Raw genomic sequence first — 18,497 nt, 5'->3', positions numbered from 1 at the left:
CTGCTTCTGATGTGATAGTGAAATGGAAACGTGAAGGGACTCGTACAGCACAAAAGCTTGACTGGCAAATGGCTCTGAGCACTATGGGACTCAACATCTTGGGTCATAAGTCCCCTAGAACTTAGAACTACTTAAACCTAACTAACCTAAGGACATCACACACACCCATGCCCGAGGCAGGATTCGAACCTGCGACCGTAGCAGTCCCGCGGTTCCGGACTGCAGCGCCAGAACCGCTAGACCACCGCGGCCGGCTTGACTGGCAACGATCGCCGACAGTTGAAGAGGATCGTAATGTGTAATAGGTAGATCATCACACAGGAATTCAAAACTGTATCACGCTCCACTACAAGTGTAAGGAGCGTAACAATTGGACGATTGAACAGTGGAAAAACGTTCTGTGCAGTGACGAGTCACGGTACACAATGTGGCGATACGATGTCAGGGTGTGGGTATGGCGAATGCCCGGTGAACGTCATCTGTCAGCGTGTGTAGCTCCTACAGTAAAATTCGGAGGCGGTGGTGTTATGGTGTGGTCGTGTTTTTCATGGAGGGGGCTTGCACCCCTTGTTGTTTTGCGTAGCACTATCACAGCAATTTTAAGCACTTTCAAATGTTCAAATGTGTGTGAATTCCTAAGGGACCAAACTGCTGAGGTCATCGGTCCCTTGTCTTACACACTACTTAAACCAACTTATGCTAAGAACAACACACACACGCATTCCCGAGGAAGGACTCGAACCTCCGACGGGAGCGGCCACACAGTCCGTGACATGGCGACTCAAACCGGACGTTCATTGGTTCAAATGGCTCTGAGCACTAAGGGACTTAACATCTGAGGTCATCAGTCCCCTAGAACTTAGAACTACTTAAACCTAACTAACCGAAGGACATCACACACATCTATGCCCGGGGCATGATGCGAACCTGCGACCGTAGCGGTAGCGCGGTTCCAGACTGAAGCGCCTAGAACCACTCGGCCACACCGGCCGGCGAGTGTTCACTGTGCGCGGCTTAAGCCCCTTCTTGCTTGCCACCGTTGAAGAGCAATTCGGGGAGAGCGATTGCATCTCTCAACACGATCGAGCACCTGGTCATAATGCACGGCCTATGGCGAAGTGATTACACGACAATAACATCTCTCTAATGGACTGGCCTGCACAGAGCTCTGACCTAAATCTTATAGAACACCTTTGGGATGTTTTGGATCGCCGACTTCGTGCCAGGCCTCACTAACCGACATCGATACCTCTCCTCAGTGCAGCACTCCGTAAAGAATGGGCTGCCATTCCCCAAGAAACCTTCCAGCACCTGATTCAACGTATGCCTGCGAGAGTGGAAGCTGCCATCAAGGCTAAGGGTGGGCCAACACCATATCGAATTCCAGCTTTACCGATGGAGGATGCCACGAACTTGTAAGTCATTTTCAGCCAGGTGTCTGGATAGTTTTGATCACATAGTGTATATCACGTAGTGTATGATTTTTATTGTGAAACCTGGTTGTAATCTTACAGTTAATATAACGCCCTTTTATCCCCTAAGCTGATAAGAAGCATTAGTTTGGTAATTTTTTGAGGACATGGGTAGATAAACGAAAAAAATAAAATAAAAATAATAAACGGGTTTCGAACACGGGTCGCAAAAGTGTTATGCTGCCACGGTACCAACTGCCCTACCACTTCTGTTCAAATTACTGCCTAATAAAAGGTTTATAAAGCACGGTGGAAACATTCTGCGACAAATGTGGATACTGTGTGACAAACATGTTGCGAATAGAGTAAATGGAAACTAAGTAACAGAGTTAAACATCTTGTATGATGCGGTCGTACAATGATATAATTTTTGTGGTACATTCAGTGGTATATGCAAATACTGTATGCAAAATGTGTCGCGGAAACTATTAGTAACTAAGAAATAATAAATGAAAACGTCATGTTTAATGCGGCAGGTTTTCTGCATGAACAGCGAAAATTTAGTAAGCGATAAGCTTTCTTCCTTTCATCATTTTGTGGGGGTTACCCGCAAGAAAAGTTCCGTAAAGGTTTGAAATTTCGTGTAAAGTTTATTGAAAGTCACCAACTACTAACTGCTCTCATTCTCAAATATTGGAAGATAGAAGTACGAGTTTTCGAGCGTGATGGGCTATACCGTTTTGACATTCTCATCCTCTCCCGTTTGAAAGGCAGGGAATTCTTACCGCCACAATGATTCTTTCGAGACAGTAAGTGATACGTCTACAAAGTTTGGCTGAAATCGTCCCAGTGTTGTGGGAGGAGACTTGTAACATATATAAACAAATACATATGTACATACATATGTACGTATATCCATCTACTCACAGAGGTCTAGTGCGGGTTGTAATTATCGTATTGTAGCGGAACTTGGTAGATTTTCTAATGTGTAAATGGGGAACCAATTTACCCTGAAAAAAAGTTCCAATTTTGGCCACCAATTGAAAACTAGCGCTATGAACGCAAGAAACACGTACAGAAATTTTTCCAGTATGTGATGGATTAGGAATGGAATGTAAGCAGAAAAAAATCAAACAAGTGATTAAGGCATAATGTTGATTGTGTTAGTAACTGCATCTTACACAATTTGTTCGGTATGAGCATCAGAGACGTCGACGAGACGCAGGATTAGTAAAATGACGTGATCAAGAGCTTCTCGCTGAAATTCCAGTGGAATCTCAGCAAAATGACATCGTTGAAGACGCTGCTGAATGAGACAGGTCCGTGGGGAACTGCAACAGATGGCAAAATCGTCAACAAGAAGGGAGCCAGAGATGCCCGGCGGGAGACAGGCAATTATAGGGTTAATGGCGATAGCAAAGAGGACGACGCTCAGGACAGAACCCTGCGACGAGTTCACAGGTAGGTGTTGGTTTGATCCCAGAAAAGAACCGTTCCACCGCATATCGTCTGTGAGATATTCTGCCTGGTCTTCACAACTGGGGAAATACTGTTCTTCAAAGGTCGCTAGGGAGGGGTAAAGCCGCCAGTCAGCCTTAGTAAGTTGCCGTTTTGGTGTGCACGCAGGTGGGTAGGAGTCAGCAAACGGACAGCACATGGGAAATGGTCGCTCGAGTAGGCGTCACAAAGAATGGACCACTCAAGCGATGGGCAAGCTGGGCAGTACAGAAGGTTAGGTCCAAATTGGAGTAGGTGTGCGAGGAGTCAGAAAGGAAAGTGGGTGCTCCAGTGTTAAGGCAGAAGAGGTTGAGTTGATTAAGACGATCAGCCAGGAGGGCGTATCTCTGAGAGGTTCTGGGAGAACCCCAAAGGGGATGATGCTCATTAAAGTCACAGAGTGGCAGAAATGGGGGAGATAGCTGCCCAATAAGCTGAAGCGAATGACGGAGGGACATAAATGGTACAGAGGGAAAAGATCAGGTGGGGAAGAGAAAGATGAACTGCAACAGCTTGAAGAAGGGTAGTCAGGGAGATGGGTTGACTTGAATGTTATCCCGTATGAGCAGCAGGACGCACCCATGAGAAGGAATACAGACCTCAGGGGGAAGGTCAAAACGATTTGGGAAGAAATGTGAAAACTCAAAACGGTCGTGAGAGTGCAATATCGTTTCCTGAAGGCAGAGTACAAGGGGTCGCCGCGATGCTAAAAGCAGCTGTAAATCCTCTTTGTGGGACTGATGGCCACGAACGTTGCATTGGAGGAGAGTCATAATGAGGAAGAGATGTAGGGGTGTCATCTCGGAGGCTGCCGAGTGGCACCCTGTGAAGGGTAGCTGCTACAGGGCACAGACGCGTGAGGATCTGCTCCATGGGGTCCACAGAAGCATTGGCTTGCTTGTACTGTTGGTCTGTGGAGCCCACGCTGAAAAACGGTTGGTGGTGAGCACCCGCAACACAGAGACTGGCCGGGCTAAGATATCACGTGGCAACACCGTCGAAGAGGATCTTCGAGTCAGCGAAGGCGAAGACCATTTGGTGGACTTCTTCAAGCCTTTCCAGTTAGAGGAAGACTCGGGTGTTGTTTGGCTGGAGGGACATAGGGAGTCTTCACGGGAGTACTCCTCCTGTCCTTTCTGGCTACCAATTGTGTAGCTGGTGGCTTCGCCCCTTGAGGCCAGAGTTTGATAGCTTGTTGCACAGCTGGACGGGGGGATGGCGATACTTCCACGACACTGGGCGATTTCACAACCTCAGAGCTGAATTTGAGGTCGCATGTCTGCATGGCCATGTCCTTCATGGAGCGAGGGGTAACAAGAGCAGAATTAAATGGGCCAGACAGGAGAATACAGGGTTCATGACTATCCAATAACTCGCTAGCAACTGGTGAAGGCACTTTTTCCTTTACCTGGATATCTTGGACAATCCGCTCATCAAGATACATGGGACAATCCAGAGAGGAGACAGCATGGCCACCATTGCAACTGATACATAGGGGAGAAGGGGGCGGACAATCACCCCCGTGTGCATCCCTACCACAAGTTACGCATTTGGCTGGGTGTCGACAAGACGTTTTAGTATGGTTGAAACGATGACACTGGTAGCAACGCATCGGGTTCAGAATGTATGGCCGGACTGTGATAATTTCATAGCCTGCTTTGATAGTGGACGGAAGCACCACTCTATCAACGGCGAGAAAAACAGTGCAGGTGGGCACTAAGGGAATTCTAACTTTTTCATCACCTGATGGACGGCAATGACATTCTGATCAGAGAGGTAAGATTGGATTTCAGCTTCGGTTAAACCATCGAGTGCCGGCCGGAGTGGCCGAGCGTTTCTGGGCGCTACAGTCTGGAACCGCACGAGCGCTACTGTCGCAAGTTCGAATCCTGCCTCGGGCATGGATGTGTGTGATGTCCTTAGGTTAGTTAGGTTTAAGTAGCTCTAAGTTCTAGGGGACTGATGACCTCAGAAGTTAAGTCCCATAGTGCTCAGAGCCATTTTTTTTGAAACCATCGAGCAGCCTAGTGCAAATAACACCATGGGAAGAATTCAAAGTTCTATGGGCCTTGACACGAATAGGGTAGCCTTGGAGAGGTGAGGCAGCAAGCAATTGTTGTGCTTGAGAATGATAATCAGAAGTAGTCTCCAAAAGCAAAGTTCCATTCCGTAAATGGGAACAGGATTTCACAGGGCCGGCAATTGCATCAACACTTTTCTGAATAACAAACGGATTTACCGTGGTGAAGGACTACGTCTTCAGTATGTGAGACCATAAGGAATCGGGGTGCAGTGGGAAGGGTCTTTGAATCGTTAGGCTGATTGTGTTTACGTTTCGTAGGAAAATCCCCCATGATTGCCAATGTCTCCGATGGCGCGCTCCTTCCAACTGGGGGACCCCGTCACAAGGGGGCGCACCCGCCTTAGGTGAATGTTCACACCTCAGGTCACATTTCCCGAACACCAGAAAGAGGGACCAATCGGCAATTTGGGAAGGTTGCAGCTAAGGAAATCTCCCCTCCCTGGGCCTGGCCTGTACCAGGTGGTACATGCGAGCCCCATCTGTCAACCTGGGGCTGGGCATTACGTGTTACCCAGTGACCTGTTACGCATCAGACACGTGGGCCAACCTTCAGGAGCGCACAGGAAGGAAAAAGAAAAAGAGGTACCTCAAACGCCGAAGCAGAGGAACGAGAGGAGAAGGGAAACAAAGAAAGGAAAAGGAAGTGAAGAAACAGTGGTGAGACTGTTCTTACGTCAGTGACAGACAATGCAGAACGTTCCAAATAAAATCTCAGACATGAGAAGAAGAATAGCAAGAGGATAGACATGCAGCACGGAAGGGAAAAGATGCGGTAAAGGCTGGGGCCCCGTGGTAACTAAGCGCGAACCCACCAAAGAGTGGCGAGCCCCCTGGGGGGCCGAGAAACAAAGAATACAACATATATGCAAAAGTGCTTCCCAGTGTCATACAGTCGTCACGCAGAGCTCATGGACGTTCCACCAGGCCTACATCCTTCACCCATTCATCTCCTCTCCAGGCACTGCTGCCTTAAATCCACACACCTACGCCAGCTTCACCAACCCCGACAGAAGACTCAACATCAGGACCTTGGACTGTTGTAAACTCTTCTTCAAAATCCAGCAGCAGTTTCGAACAAACTCGTTACCAGCTATCCCCAGTTGTGCAAACATCATATCCTTACCTAAACCAATAAAAAAGACTACAGAACGCCTGAGAAGGGAAACTGTTCCCATCTCTGAGCCCAAGAAGACCTCAAAACAAGCCGAAAGCACACAATATACAGACTTCCAGGCTATCCAACTACATTCACATCTGCGGAGCCTCATACCCTCCTGCTCTCCTGTCTAGGCCCCAGTTTCCTCCAGCCCAAAATCCTGCAGATAAACTTAATAATCGTAGTCAATCCAGCGGTGGCGTCAGTTCACTATTTCCCTTCGAGTTGACATCAACCCTTATCCCACAGCATACCGACCATGAAAGCATTTTCACTCCAGATGTCAACCTCGCTTTACTGCAGAAATCCTCGACCCAGCTGAAATTCACTACATATCTGTCCTACTCACTATGCCCTATACAGTCATAGCCAACCCTTGCACTCATTCCTAGTACCTATCCTAACCACATACTGGATTGTTCCCCTACAAACTAGAGTGTCTACAGAGAAACAGCTTATACTCATATCGGAAGCTATCAGTTATTCTTCGAATACTCAATTACATCCAGCATGCAGTCACCTTCCTCCATCAGATCTTGTCGAAAGCCATGAACCACCGCATTCCAACGAAACCAATTTATCCCCACCGACCCACAATCCCAACAGGCTGCCCTCCTCCACATCTAGGAATACTGTCACTTATGTTGATCTTTACTGAAGACCAGTGATAAAGACACACCTACACGCCACTGGAAATTAGAAAGGCACATCAGGTATGTGCTAAACACAAAGAAATGCCAGGTTTGGCGCAAAACATGAACCAACCCCAGCACCACGCTAACGATTATCTCTTCCAGTTACTGAAGAGGCTTTCGCAGTCTTACAAACAACAAACCTTTCCCCTATACTCTCTGCTGCGAAATAATCACCCCTTTACCAACAACCTAATTCAAGCAAAATTTTGTAACCAATCCGTTTGACATTTCCACAATCCCTAATGACTGCCATTTCGATAACGCCATATTCTCAACAGTCCTGGAGTGCACCAATACCTCCCTCCCACCACCTGCTCCTGGCTTCCAGTAGACAGGCAACATACCGCAGACAGAGATTAACAATCTAGTTACAACACAACACATTCAACAGATAATCCATAAGAGACATGACACACACCCAGTCATGACTGCATTACGTATAGACACTTGAAAGAATGATCCCTTTTGTCTAGAGACACCCCAGACAGCAGTGGGATACCAGTCAGACTGCAACCCACTATATGGACTGACAACCAGGAGTGATGGTATGGGATGCCACTCCTTTTCATAGCAGGACATTTTAGTTGTCATCCGCGGCGCTCTTACAGTATAGCGGTACATCGACGATATTCTACATCCCGTTTTGTTGCCGTTCATGACATGCCATAATGGACTTACAGTTCAGCAAGATAATTCCCGCATACACACGGCGAGAGTTTCTACTGCTTGTCTTCGTGATTGTCAAACCCTACCTTGGCCAGGAAGCTCGCTGGATCTCTTCCAAACTGAGAACGTTAGGAGCATTATTGGCAGGTCCTTCGGACCATCCTGGAATTTTAAAGATCCGTCGCCTCCATTGGACAGAATTTGATACATCATCTCTCACGATGACATGCAACAAATTAATCAATTAATGCAAAACGATTAAGTTCTTGCATAAGTGCCTGAATAACTCATTCAATTTTTCTGTAATTGTAATCAGTGTTTTATCTGTTCATGTACATCACATCCACCGTCTTCCGTCCCATTCACATAATTTCTATGTGGTCAGTCTTTTTTTTTTTGTCTTAGAGTGTAGGTGTTGAAGAGCTAGCCACAAGCCATTAATGTTTATTTTCCTCTGGGCAGCAGCTCAGGTGCTGAAGTGTGGACACATGCACGCAAAACGATTAGTCTATGCTGACAGGCGTAGTGTACTCAGTGGTGGAGTTACGACTGTGTGAAAAACATGAGGCCGTAAATTATGTGACGTGTTTGCGGAAGAATGTTAGTCTTGGCGGTATGTAATGTATCTACTGTATGTTGATGCATGAGTAAGAGTGTGCTGTAATCGAGTTTCGAATTATAATTGCTCCTCCATACATCGAGCACCTTCTTCTTCAGCATGACAATGCCAGACCACATATTAGCGCTGAAATATCTGCAACAATCTGATATCTTATATTCCCTGTCATCGGGCCTTCTCTATAGAGCCAAGACTTGGCCCCATTCGGTTTTCATCAGTTTCCAAAAATTAAAGAATTCCTTCGATAACGTCACAGTGATAGTGGCGAATCGGTGCAAGGTGAGTTGAGGTTGCTGCTCAGTCAGCGAAGTTAAGCATTCTCTTTGACGGTTTCAACGATGTCTTCGTCGCCAGGGTGACAATGTTAAGAAATAAATATGGGGCCATGAAGAAGGAAGATGTAGAATGTTAATAATGTTCGTTTTACACTATTGACCATTAAAATTTCTACACCAAGAATAAATGCAGATGATAAACGGGTATTCATTGGACAGATATATTATACTAGAACTGACATGTGATTACATTTTCACGCAATTTGGGTGCATAATTCCTGAGAAATCAGTGCCCAGAACAAACACCTCTGGCCGCAATAAAGGCCTTGATACGCCTGGGCATTGAGTCAAACGGAGCTTGGATGCCCATGCAGCTGCCACACGATACCACAGTTCATCAAGAGTAGTGACTGGCGTATTGTGACGAGCCAGTTGCTCGGCCACCATTGACCAGACGTTTTCAATTGGTGAGAGATCTGCAGAACGTGCTGGCCAGGGCAGCAGTCGAACATTTTCTGCATCCAGAAAGGCCCGTACAGGACCTGCAACACCCGGTCGTACATTATCCTGCTGAAATGTAGGGTTTCGCAGGGATCGAATAAAGGGTAGAGCCACGGGTTGTAACACATCTGAACGTCCACTGTTCAAAGTGCCGTCAATGCGAACAAGAGGTGACCTAGACGTGTAACCAATGGCACCCCAAATCATTACGCCGGGTGATACGCCAGTATGGCGATGACGAATACATGCTTCCAATGTGCGTACACTGCGATGTCGCCAAACACGGGTGCGACCGTCATGATGCTGTAAACAGAACTTGGATTCATCCGAAAAAATCACGTTTTGCCATTCGTGCACCCAGGTTCGTCGTTGAGTATACCATCGCAGGCGCTCCTGTCTAATGCAGCGTCAAGGGTAACCGCAGCCATGGTCTCCGAGCTGATAGTCCATGCTGCTGCAAACGTCGTCTAACTGTTCGTGCAGATGGTTGTTGTCTTGCAAACGTCCCCATCTGTGGACTCAGGGATCGAGGCGTGGCTGCACGATCCGTTACAGCCATGCGGATAAGATGCCTGTCATCTCGAGTGCTAGTGATACGAGGCCGTTGGGATCCATCACGGTGTTCCGTATTACCTTCCTGAACCCACCGATTCCATATTCTGCTAACAGTCATTGGATCTCGACCAACGCGAGCAGCAATGTCGCCGTACAATACAGCGCAATCGCGATAGGCTACAATCCGACCTTTATCAAAGTCGGAAATGTGATGGTACGCATTTCTCCTCCTTACAGGAGGCATCACAACAACGTTTCACTAGGCAACGCCGGTCATCTGTTGTTTGTGTATGAGAAATGGGTTGGAAACTTTCATGTCAGCACGTTGTAGGCGTCGCCACCGGCGCCAACTTTGTGTGAATGCTCTGAAAAGCTAATCAATTGCATATCACAGCATCTTCTTCCTGTCAGTTAAATTTCGCGTCTGTAGCACGTCATATTCGTGGTGTAGCAATTTTAATGGCCAGTAGTGTGTTTAAACGACTTAAATAGTTTTAATATAAAAAATTCGGTGGAATTACCTGTCAGTATGCCCTTGTGGATGCATATGTAGTATGTGAGTGAATTTAGCAAGCTGTATTTCACACGGATAGTTTTCCGATTGGCCATGCAGATCTTCTAAGAGAAACCGCCTCTTAACATCATTTTACTTTGTTTCGTAGAACTTCACTATATATCTCAACCCAACTATTATGAGGGATATAGTGTGCTAATAGGCCAAATTTGGACCAGAGTGTTGAGTGGTAACTGGAGTGTACTCACTGACACAGACGGGCAGCTCAACGTTCCAGCGGCCTCGTACACAGGTAGCATACTGGTCGCCCAGCAGCCGGAAGCCTGACGAACACTTGAAGCGCATTTCCTGGCCGCTGTTCCTCATGCGCGCGATGCCGTTGGTCAGGATCAGAGGCTGGCACCGGTAAGGTTCTGTCAACATAAAAGTCGTTTATTCACAGAAACAGATCAAAAATCATCATGCTTTTCGCAAATTACAAGAATATCACAAAAACACCAAGAACTCGGGTAAATTAAACACTTGACGTGAAAGGTGAGTGATAGCTTTTGTATAAGGTTACCAAATAAGCAGCAACCAGTCGCAAGATCATGTTTTCTTTATTTAATTTTGCATATCGATTTCAACTGATTAACAGCCATCATCGGTGCTTTCAACGTGTATGTTCCCTGTAAGACAGTGTTAATACTCAGGGAAGATACACGTTGAAAGCACCGATGATGGCTGTTAATCAGTTGAAATCGATATGCAAAATTAAATAAAGGAAACATGATCTTGCGACTGGTTGCTGCTTATTTGGTAATTTTATGGTTTACGGTCACTGCACAACTTGGAAACCATATGGAGCCCCCCCTTTCAGATTTTGTATAAGGGACGATCAAAAAGGTTCCGTTAGAGTGCGTAACTGCAGGGTATATGCAGCGTAGCACCACTCCGATGCTGGTAAACAAGCACAGACGAGTAGGGAAGGGATTAGTATGGTATTCGTGTCTTTGCGACGTCAGTGCAGTAAATGCGGAAAAATGAACTGTGGCGACGTTAGACCAAATGCATGCTGTTACCCTTTTTTTGGTCGTCATAGGACCAATACTGCTCAAAAATGCAGTAGTTACGGGAGTAATGGCCGCTATCGACAGGGGATCTCAAGTTGATTCCATATTTCTAGATTTCCGGAAAGCTTTTGACACCGTTCCTGACAAGCGACTTCTAATCAAGCTGCGGGCCTATGGGGTACCGTCTCAGTTGTGCGACTGGATTCGTGATTTCCTGTCAGGAAGGTCGCAGTTCATAGTAATAGACAGCAAATCATCGAGTAAAACTGAAGTGATATCAGGTGTTCCCCAGGGAAGCGTCCTGGGACCTCTGCTGTTCCTGATCTATATACGAGGCCTGTTCAGAAAGTAAGCTCCGATTGATTGCCAAATTGAAACCACAGTGAACATCAGAAATGTTTTACTTGTAACAATTAGCTACACCTTTCAGCTACTTCTCTACGTAGTAGCCGTTCTGACTTAGACTTTTGTCATAGCGTTGTACCAACTTTTCAATAGCCTCATCATAGAAGGCAGCCGCCAGTGCTTTCCGCCAATTCTCCACGCTGGCCTACACCTCGTTGTCTGTGTCAAAATGTTGTCTTCAAAGACAGTGGTTCATGTGACCAGAGATGAAACTCAGGGGGAGACAATTGCGGACTGTATTGTGGGTAATCTAACATTTCCATTTGAAAACGATGCAGGAGCATCTTCATTGCCCCTGCAGAATGCGGCTGAGAATTGTCTTGAAGACGAAACAGCACGACAGTTATGTAATGTTAGCTGCATAGCTTCAGGCGAAATTTCTCACCAGGCCCTCGTACTTGGCGGCAGACACTATTTTCTAGACATCTTTACGCACTCACTGCGAGCTCAGAAATGAGAAGAGCGACGTGATGCTAACTGGGGTTATACTAGAGACACTACCCAACACATCTGTGCAAAGCTTTATCGGATTTTCATAGTCGTTTCCATTTCGCGACCGATCGGAGCTTACTTTCTGAACGCCCCTCGTAAATGACCTGGGTGACAATCTGAGCAGTTCTCTTAGGTTGTTCGCAGATGATGCTGTAATTTACCGTCTAGTAAGGTCATCCGAAGACCAGTATCAGTTGCAAAGCGATTTAGAAAAGATTGCTGTATGGTGTGGCAGGTGGCAGTTGACGCTAAATAACGAAAAGTGTAAGGTGATCCACACCAGTTCCAAAAGAAATCCGTTGGAATTCGATTACTCGATAAATAGGACAATTCTCAACGCTGTCAGTTCAACTAAGTACCTGGGTGTTAAAATTACGAACAACTTCAGTTGGAAAGACCACATAGATAATATTGTGGGGGAAGGCGAGCCAAAGGTTGCGTTTCATTGGCAGGACACTTAGAAGATGCAACAAGTCCACTAAAGAGACAGCTTACACTACACTTGTTCGTCCTCTGTTAGAATATTGCTGCGCGGTGTGGGATCCTTACCAGGTGAGCCGGCCGAAGTGGCCGTGCGGTTAAAGGCGCTGCAGTCTAGAACCGCAAGACCGCTACGGTCGCAGGTTCGAATCCTGCCTCGGGCATGGATGTTTGTGATGTCCTTAGGTTAGTTAGGTTTAACTAGTTCTAAGTTCTAGGGGACTAATGACCTCAGAAGTTGAGTCCCATAGTGCTCAGAGCCATTTGAACCAGCCACCTTACCAGGTGGGATTGACGGAGGACGTCGAAAGGGTGGAAAAAAGGGCACCTCGTTTTGTATTATCACGTAATAGGGGAGAGAGTGTGGCAGATATGAGACGCGAGTTGGGATGGAAGTCATTAAAGCAAAGACGTTTTTCGTCGCGGCGAGATCTATTTACGAAATTTCAGTCACCAACTTTCTCTTCCGAATGCAAAAATATTTTGTTGAGCCCAACCTTCTTAGGTAGGAATGATCATCAAAATAAAATAAGAGAAATCAGAGCTCGAACAGAAAGGTTTAGGTGTTCGTTTTTCCCGCGCGCTGTTCGGGAGTGGAGTGGTAGAGAGATAGTATGATTTTGGTTCGATGAACCCTCTGCCAAGCACTTAAATGTTAATTGCAGAGTAATCATGTAGCTGTAGATGTAGACACTCGAGAGCCCGCCCTATGGTCCTAATATGTCCACATGCGATTGACACGTCTTCGGTACCTCAAAAAGGGCGCCGAAGGGAAGACGATTCCTGTCGTCGGGGGATGTACAGCCCGCCGTTAAGGGCTTCTTCACGTTGCGGGACACGGTGTTTCAGCAAACGAGTGTCTTCCATCTGGTGCGTCGGTGGGATGGCTGCCTCAGTGCTCACGGCGATTTTTCCTGATTGCCGATTCTGGACTGTACGGCCTTCGAGCAGAAACATTTTTGATCGCCCCTTATATAACTCTACTGTGGTAGTAATATACACAAAATGCAGAGACGTCGCAGTTAGTATATCTCATCTCTACGTAGAGGGTGAATGAATTTTTCAGAACTGAGCGAGGCGGTGGAGAACTCCAAAGCTGTTTACAAAAGTTCTGGTGACTGCCTTCTTCTTCGACTACATGGAGCGAATGAACGTCGAGTTTCCAGAGCGTGGAATCACAATCAATTGGTAGTGCTATGAAGACACTTTGCAGAAATTACGACGCACCTTCAAGTCAAAACGCTAAGGAATACTGTCGGAAGGAATCATTCTGTTGCACAATAACACCCGCCCCCCACTGCCTATCGGACGAAGGCTGCGCTTCATTGATTTGCTTCGGAAACACTGCAACATCCGCTGTAGAACCCGGGTCTTTCACTGTGTAATTTTCGCGTGTTTCACATGCGTGGACGTCGGTTGCAGTCGGACGGCGAAATGCAAGGGTGGGTGCTGTTGTGGTTCCGTCAGCGGCCGACCACGGTCTACGAAACCGGAACTGATTGTCTCGTCTTCCAGAGGGATAAATGTGTTCAAGTGTGTGGTGATTACTTTGGAATGGAACTGTAACATGATTCCCTTGTGGCAGCTGTTCGGTTTGCATTTGTCTGCCCCTTTCATGCTAATGTACGTTATCTGTCTATTTTAATGACTTTCGTTTTCACGATTGCAATTACGTGAAAAAAATCAAAGGTAAACGAAACAAAAATGAAAATAGGGGGATTGGGCTCCACGATATTTGTCAGTTATCCAGTACTTGTACATGTGAAGGGGAAGAGGAATATACACTACTGGCCATTGAAATTGCTACACAACGAAGATGCCGTGTTACAGACGCGAAATTTAAACGACAGGAAGAAGATGCTGTGATATGCAAATGATTAGCTTTTCAGAGCATTCACACCTACAACGTGCTGACATGAGGAAAGTTTCCAACCGATTTCTCATACACAAACAGCAGTTGACCGGCGTTGCCTGGTGAAACGTTGTTGTGATGCCTCGTGTAAGGAGGAGAAATGCGTGCCATCACGTTTCCGACTTTGATAAAGGTCGGATTGTAGCCTATCGCGATTGCGGTTTATCGTATAGCGACATTGCTGCTCGCGTTGGTAGAGATCCAGTGATTGCTAGCAGAATATGGAATCGGTGGGTTCAGGAGGGTAATACAGAACGCCGTGCTGGATCCCAACGGCCTCGTATCACCATCAGTCGAGATGACAGGCATCTTACCCGCATGGCTGTAACGGATACTGCAATCACGTCTCGATCCCTGAGTCAACAGATGGCGACGTTTGCAAGACAACAACCATCGGTGCTCACAGGTCGACGACGTTTGCAGCAGCATGGACTATCAGCTCGGAGACCATGGCTGCGGTTACCCTTGACGCTGCATCACAGGCAGGAGCGCCTACGATAGTGTACTGAACGACGCACCTGGGTGCACGAATGGCAAAATGTCATTTTTCCGGATGAATCCAGGTTCTGTTTACAGCATCATGATGGTCGCATCCGTGTATGGCGACATCGCAGTGAACACACATTGGAAGCGTGTATTCGTCATCGCCATACTGGCGTATCACCCGGCGTAATGGTGTAGGGTGCCATTGGTTACACGTCTCGGTCACCTCTTGTTCGCATTGACGGCACTTTGAACAGTGGACGTTACTTTTGAGATGTGTTACGACCTATGGCTCTACCCTTCATTCGATCCGTGCGAAACCCTACATTTCAGCAGGATAATGCACGACCGCATGTTGCAAGCCCCGTATGGACCTTTCTGGATACAGAAAATGTTCGACTGCTGCCCTGGCCAGCACATTCTCCAGATCTCTCACCAACTGAAAACGTCTGGTCAATTGTGGCCGAGCAACTGGATCGTCACAATACGCCATTGATGAACTGTGGTATCGTGTTGCAGCTGCATGGGCAGCTGTACCTGTACACGCCATCTAAGCTCTGTTCGACTCAATGCCCAGGCGTATCAAGGCCGTTATTACGGCCAGAGGTGATTGTTTTGGGTACTGATTTCTCAGGATCTATGCACCGAAAGTGCGTGAAAATGTAATCACATGTCAGTTCTAGTATAATATATTTGTGCAATGAATACCCGTTTATCATCAGCATTTCTTCTTGGTGTAGCTATTTTAATGGCTAGTAGTGTATTATATCACTAGACAGAACTTCTTTGGGCCGGCCGATGTGGCCGTGCGGTTCTAGGCGCCTCAGTCTGGAACCGCGTGAGCGCTACGGTCGCAGGTTCGAATCCTGCCTCGGGCATGGATGTGTGTGATGTCCTTAGGTTAGTTAGGTTTAAGTAGTTCTAAGTTCTAGGGGACTGATGACCACAGATGTTAAGTCCCTTAGTGTTGAGAGCCATTTGAACCATTTTTGAACAGAACTTCTTTTGAAGTGCAGTTGAAATTACCCATATCTACATGGAAAAAGATTTCTTGTCAAAATAAGAAATGAATCTGCACCATGTTTTGAATCGGATTATGGCCGGATCGAATGGAAGGATAAATATTGTTAAGCCCAGAACCGTTTGCGCAGCTTTCAGTGAATTAATTAATGCAAATCATGGTTACTACATGGTTATGACTTTACTGAAAATCTGGTTTTTCTCACTTCATACACAGCCGGAAAAAATTAGTGCATCATTTTAGAGGTTTCCAGTTCACTCAAGATTTACACTGGTCACCCAGAACATTATGGCCACCTACCTAATAGCTGGTATGTGCACCTGTGGTACGAATAACAGCAGCGACGCATCGTGACAAGGAATGAATGAGGCCTTGGTAGGTCACTGGTGGGAGCTGGAACCGCATCTGCACACACAAGTTACCTAATGGCCGTAAATTACGGCGAGGTTTCCATGATATCTGTCACCACATTCAGTCATATCCCAGATGAGGTCGATCGGTTTCAGATCTGGCGAGTTGGGCAGCCAGCACATCAAATGGAACTCATCTGTCCTGGCCTTGTGACATGGAGCATTATCTTGCAGAAAAATTCACTGCCGTTCGGAAAGATGATCGTCGTGAAGGGGTGTACTTAGTCTGCAGCCAGTGTACTGTGGTGTACGTACTGTAAGACCTTCGGTACACACACCATCAGATTATTTGACTTGTCGCTCTAACGAAGTAGGCGAGTGTCAGCAATATGTCTCGTGGTCTTATCATGGCGTGTTTGTCTTCTGCCATTAGGTCAGACGATAGAAATGCCACTTGCACGCTTAGAGTAGCAGATTGACGGTGACCAACTTTAAACAGAACTTGAGTAATTTTCACACACATTTATTCAAATAATAAAAAGCATAGACATTACGTAACTTGATTCTGGATGCTGTTTACATTTGACAATCTGAAGTTCCTTTGGTCTTGGTATGTTAATCTTATTCTCACATATCTCTGATACTTGACAAAGTGTCTGTACATTTCTCTTCATGGCTATGTACAGGAATATGATAATCTAATTAGGTGCAGACTGAAACTTGAGTATAGACTAATGCAGACTCATGCAGACTAATGCAGACTGGTACAGACTGGTGCAGACAAATGCAGACTGACTAATCGGAGGAGAAAAGGTTCTACGTTAGCAGCAATCTCATTGGCTGCGTTACATATTAATACGCGGATCGGCGGAAGCAGAATTTGGTCCGTCTCTAAGGCAGCGCCATCTCGTAGTGCGGAGACGGACGAGCGCTGCGCCTGCGCTGTTTGCTTAGCGGGGCGCGCTCTAGTGGGAAATTTGTGTACGCGCTGACTACGCGGAACTATGTACACAACATGTACGATACTTCTTGGCCGTCGTGGTGCCTTGCACGAGCTCCACTGGTCCCATAAATTCCCACGTTAGTGTTCCCAAGAGCGTAATGGAACAGCGTCAAGGTTGTCTCCGTCCCGCAGTACAGGCGTCAAGGAGCTGTTCCCCTGAAAGGCGACGCATTGGCACTCTCCCATCGGTACGATGAAGAAGATCATGCAACGCTCTTTCATTGCGCCAGCGTCCAGTGCCGATGGTCACGTGTCCATTTCAGTCATAGTTGCCTATGACATTGAGTTAACATTGGCATGTATCGTCAGCTGCGGAGGCCCATCGTTACGAGCGTTCAGTGCACTGTGTCTTCAGACACACTTAATCTGCCCAACATCAGTTCCACCACAGTTCGGCGCCTGTCTGTTTTACCAGTCTGCCCAGCCTTCGATGTCTGAAATCTGTAATGAGGGGTGGTCGCCCAAGCCCACGACGACTGGAAGTGGTTGCTCCTTGGTTTCGACCACTTCTTGAAGACACTCACCACAACACTACTCGAACACCTGGCAAGTCGTGCAGTTTCCGGAATAGTCATGCCGAGCCTCCGGGCCATCACAATCTGCCCTTACTCAAACTCAGATAGATCGCGCGCCTTCTCCCTTCTTCCCACGGACGGCCCACTCACTAATACTACACGCACCGTACGTGTGTCTGACTAGCAGTCATTCCGCGCCAGGTGATGTTGCTTTCGCCTGGAAGGATCTACATCGATGGTCATAATATCTTGACTGATCAGGGTATTGTTCTAACAGTGCGTATGGAATACATGAAATGACTACACTTACAGATCAATAGCACAAGCGGTTCTGAGGTACCAGGTATCGAACCATGCTGAAACACCCATATTAGTACATGGTGTAGCCTCTAATGGCAGGAATACAGGCACTGACTCTGGCATCCACTCGAACATACAGATGGCGAATACTGTCCAGGGATAAGTTATGCCACGCCTGCTCGACCTGTTCACGTAGTTCCGTAAGAATTATTGGCTGACGAGTCACACGAGTTATTCCTCACATGTGCTCGGTTAGAGACAATTTCGGGGATCGTGCTGGTCAGGGGTGTCGCTACATGTCTTGCAGAGCACGTTGAATTTACGGGCAGTGTGTGGGCGACCGTTATCCTGTTGGAACAACACATCACCTTCTTGTTGCAAGAACTATAAAAGAATGAATTTAAAAACATTCTACACTGGACTCGCATTCGGGAGGACGACGGTTCAATCCCGTCTCCAGCCATCCTGATTTAGGTTTTCCGTGATTTCCCTAAAATCGTTTCAGGCAAAT

The 18,497-nt window shown here is 46.8% G+C and overlaps 1 protein-coding gene across 2 annotated transcripts in view; it reads right to left on the bottom strand.

Annotated features, from left to right (window-relative positions):
* LOC126248918 (MAM domain-containing glycosylphosphatidylinositol anchor protein 1-like) overlaps nucleotides 1-18,497 on the bottom strand; it is a 1,134,762-nt gene that overhangs the window by 738,739 nt on the left and 377,526 nt on the right. For both annotated transcript variants that reach the window (XM_049950410.1, XM_049950411.1), the window contains exon 2: nucleotides 10,222-10,386. In XM_049950410.1, coding sequence (XP_049806367.1) covers nucleotides 10,222-10,386 — 165 coding nt within the window. The remainder of the gene's footprint in view (nucleotides 1-10,221; nucleotides 10,387-18,497) is intronic.

Source organism: Schistocerca nitens, chromosome 3, assembly GCF_023898315.1.
Source record: "Schistocerca nitens isolate TAMUIC-IGC-003100 chromosome 3, iqSchNite1.1, whole genome shotgun sequence".
NCBI lineage: Eukaryota > Metazoa > Arthropoda > Insecta > Orthoptera > Acrididae > Schistocerca > Schistocerca nitens.
Note: the sequence above shows the minus strand (reverse complement) of the source record. Positions and strands in the feature narration are given on the sequence as shown.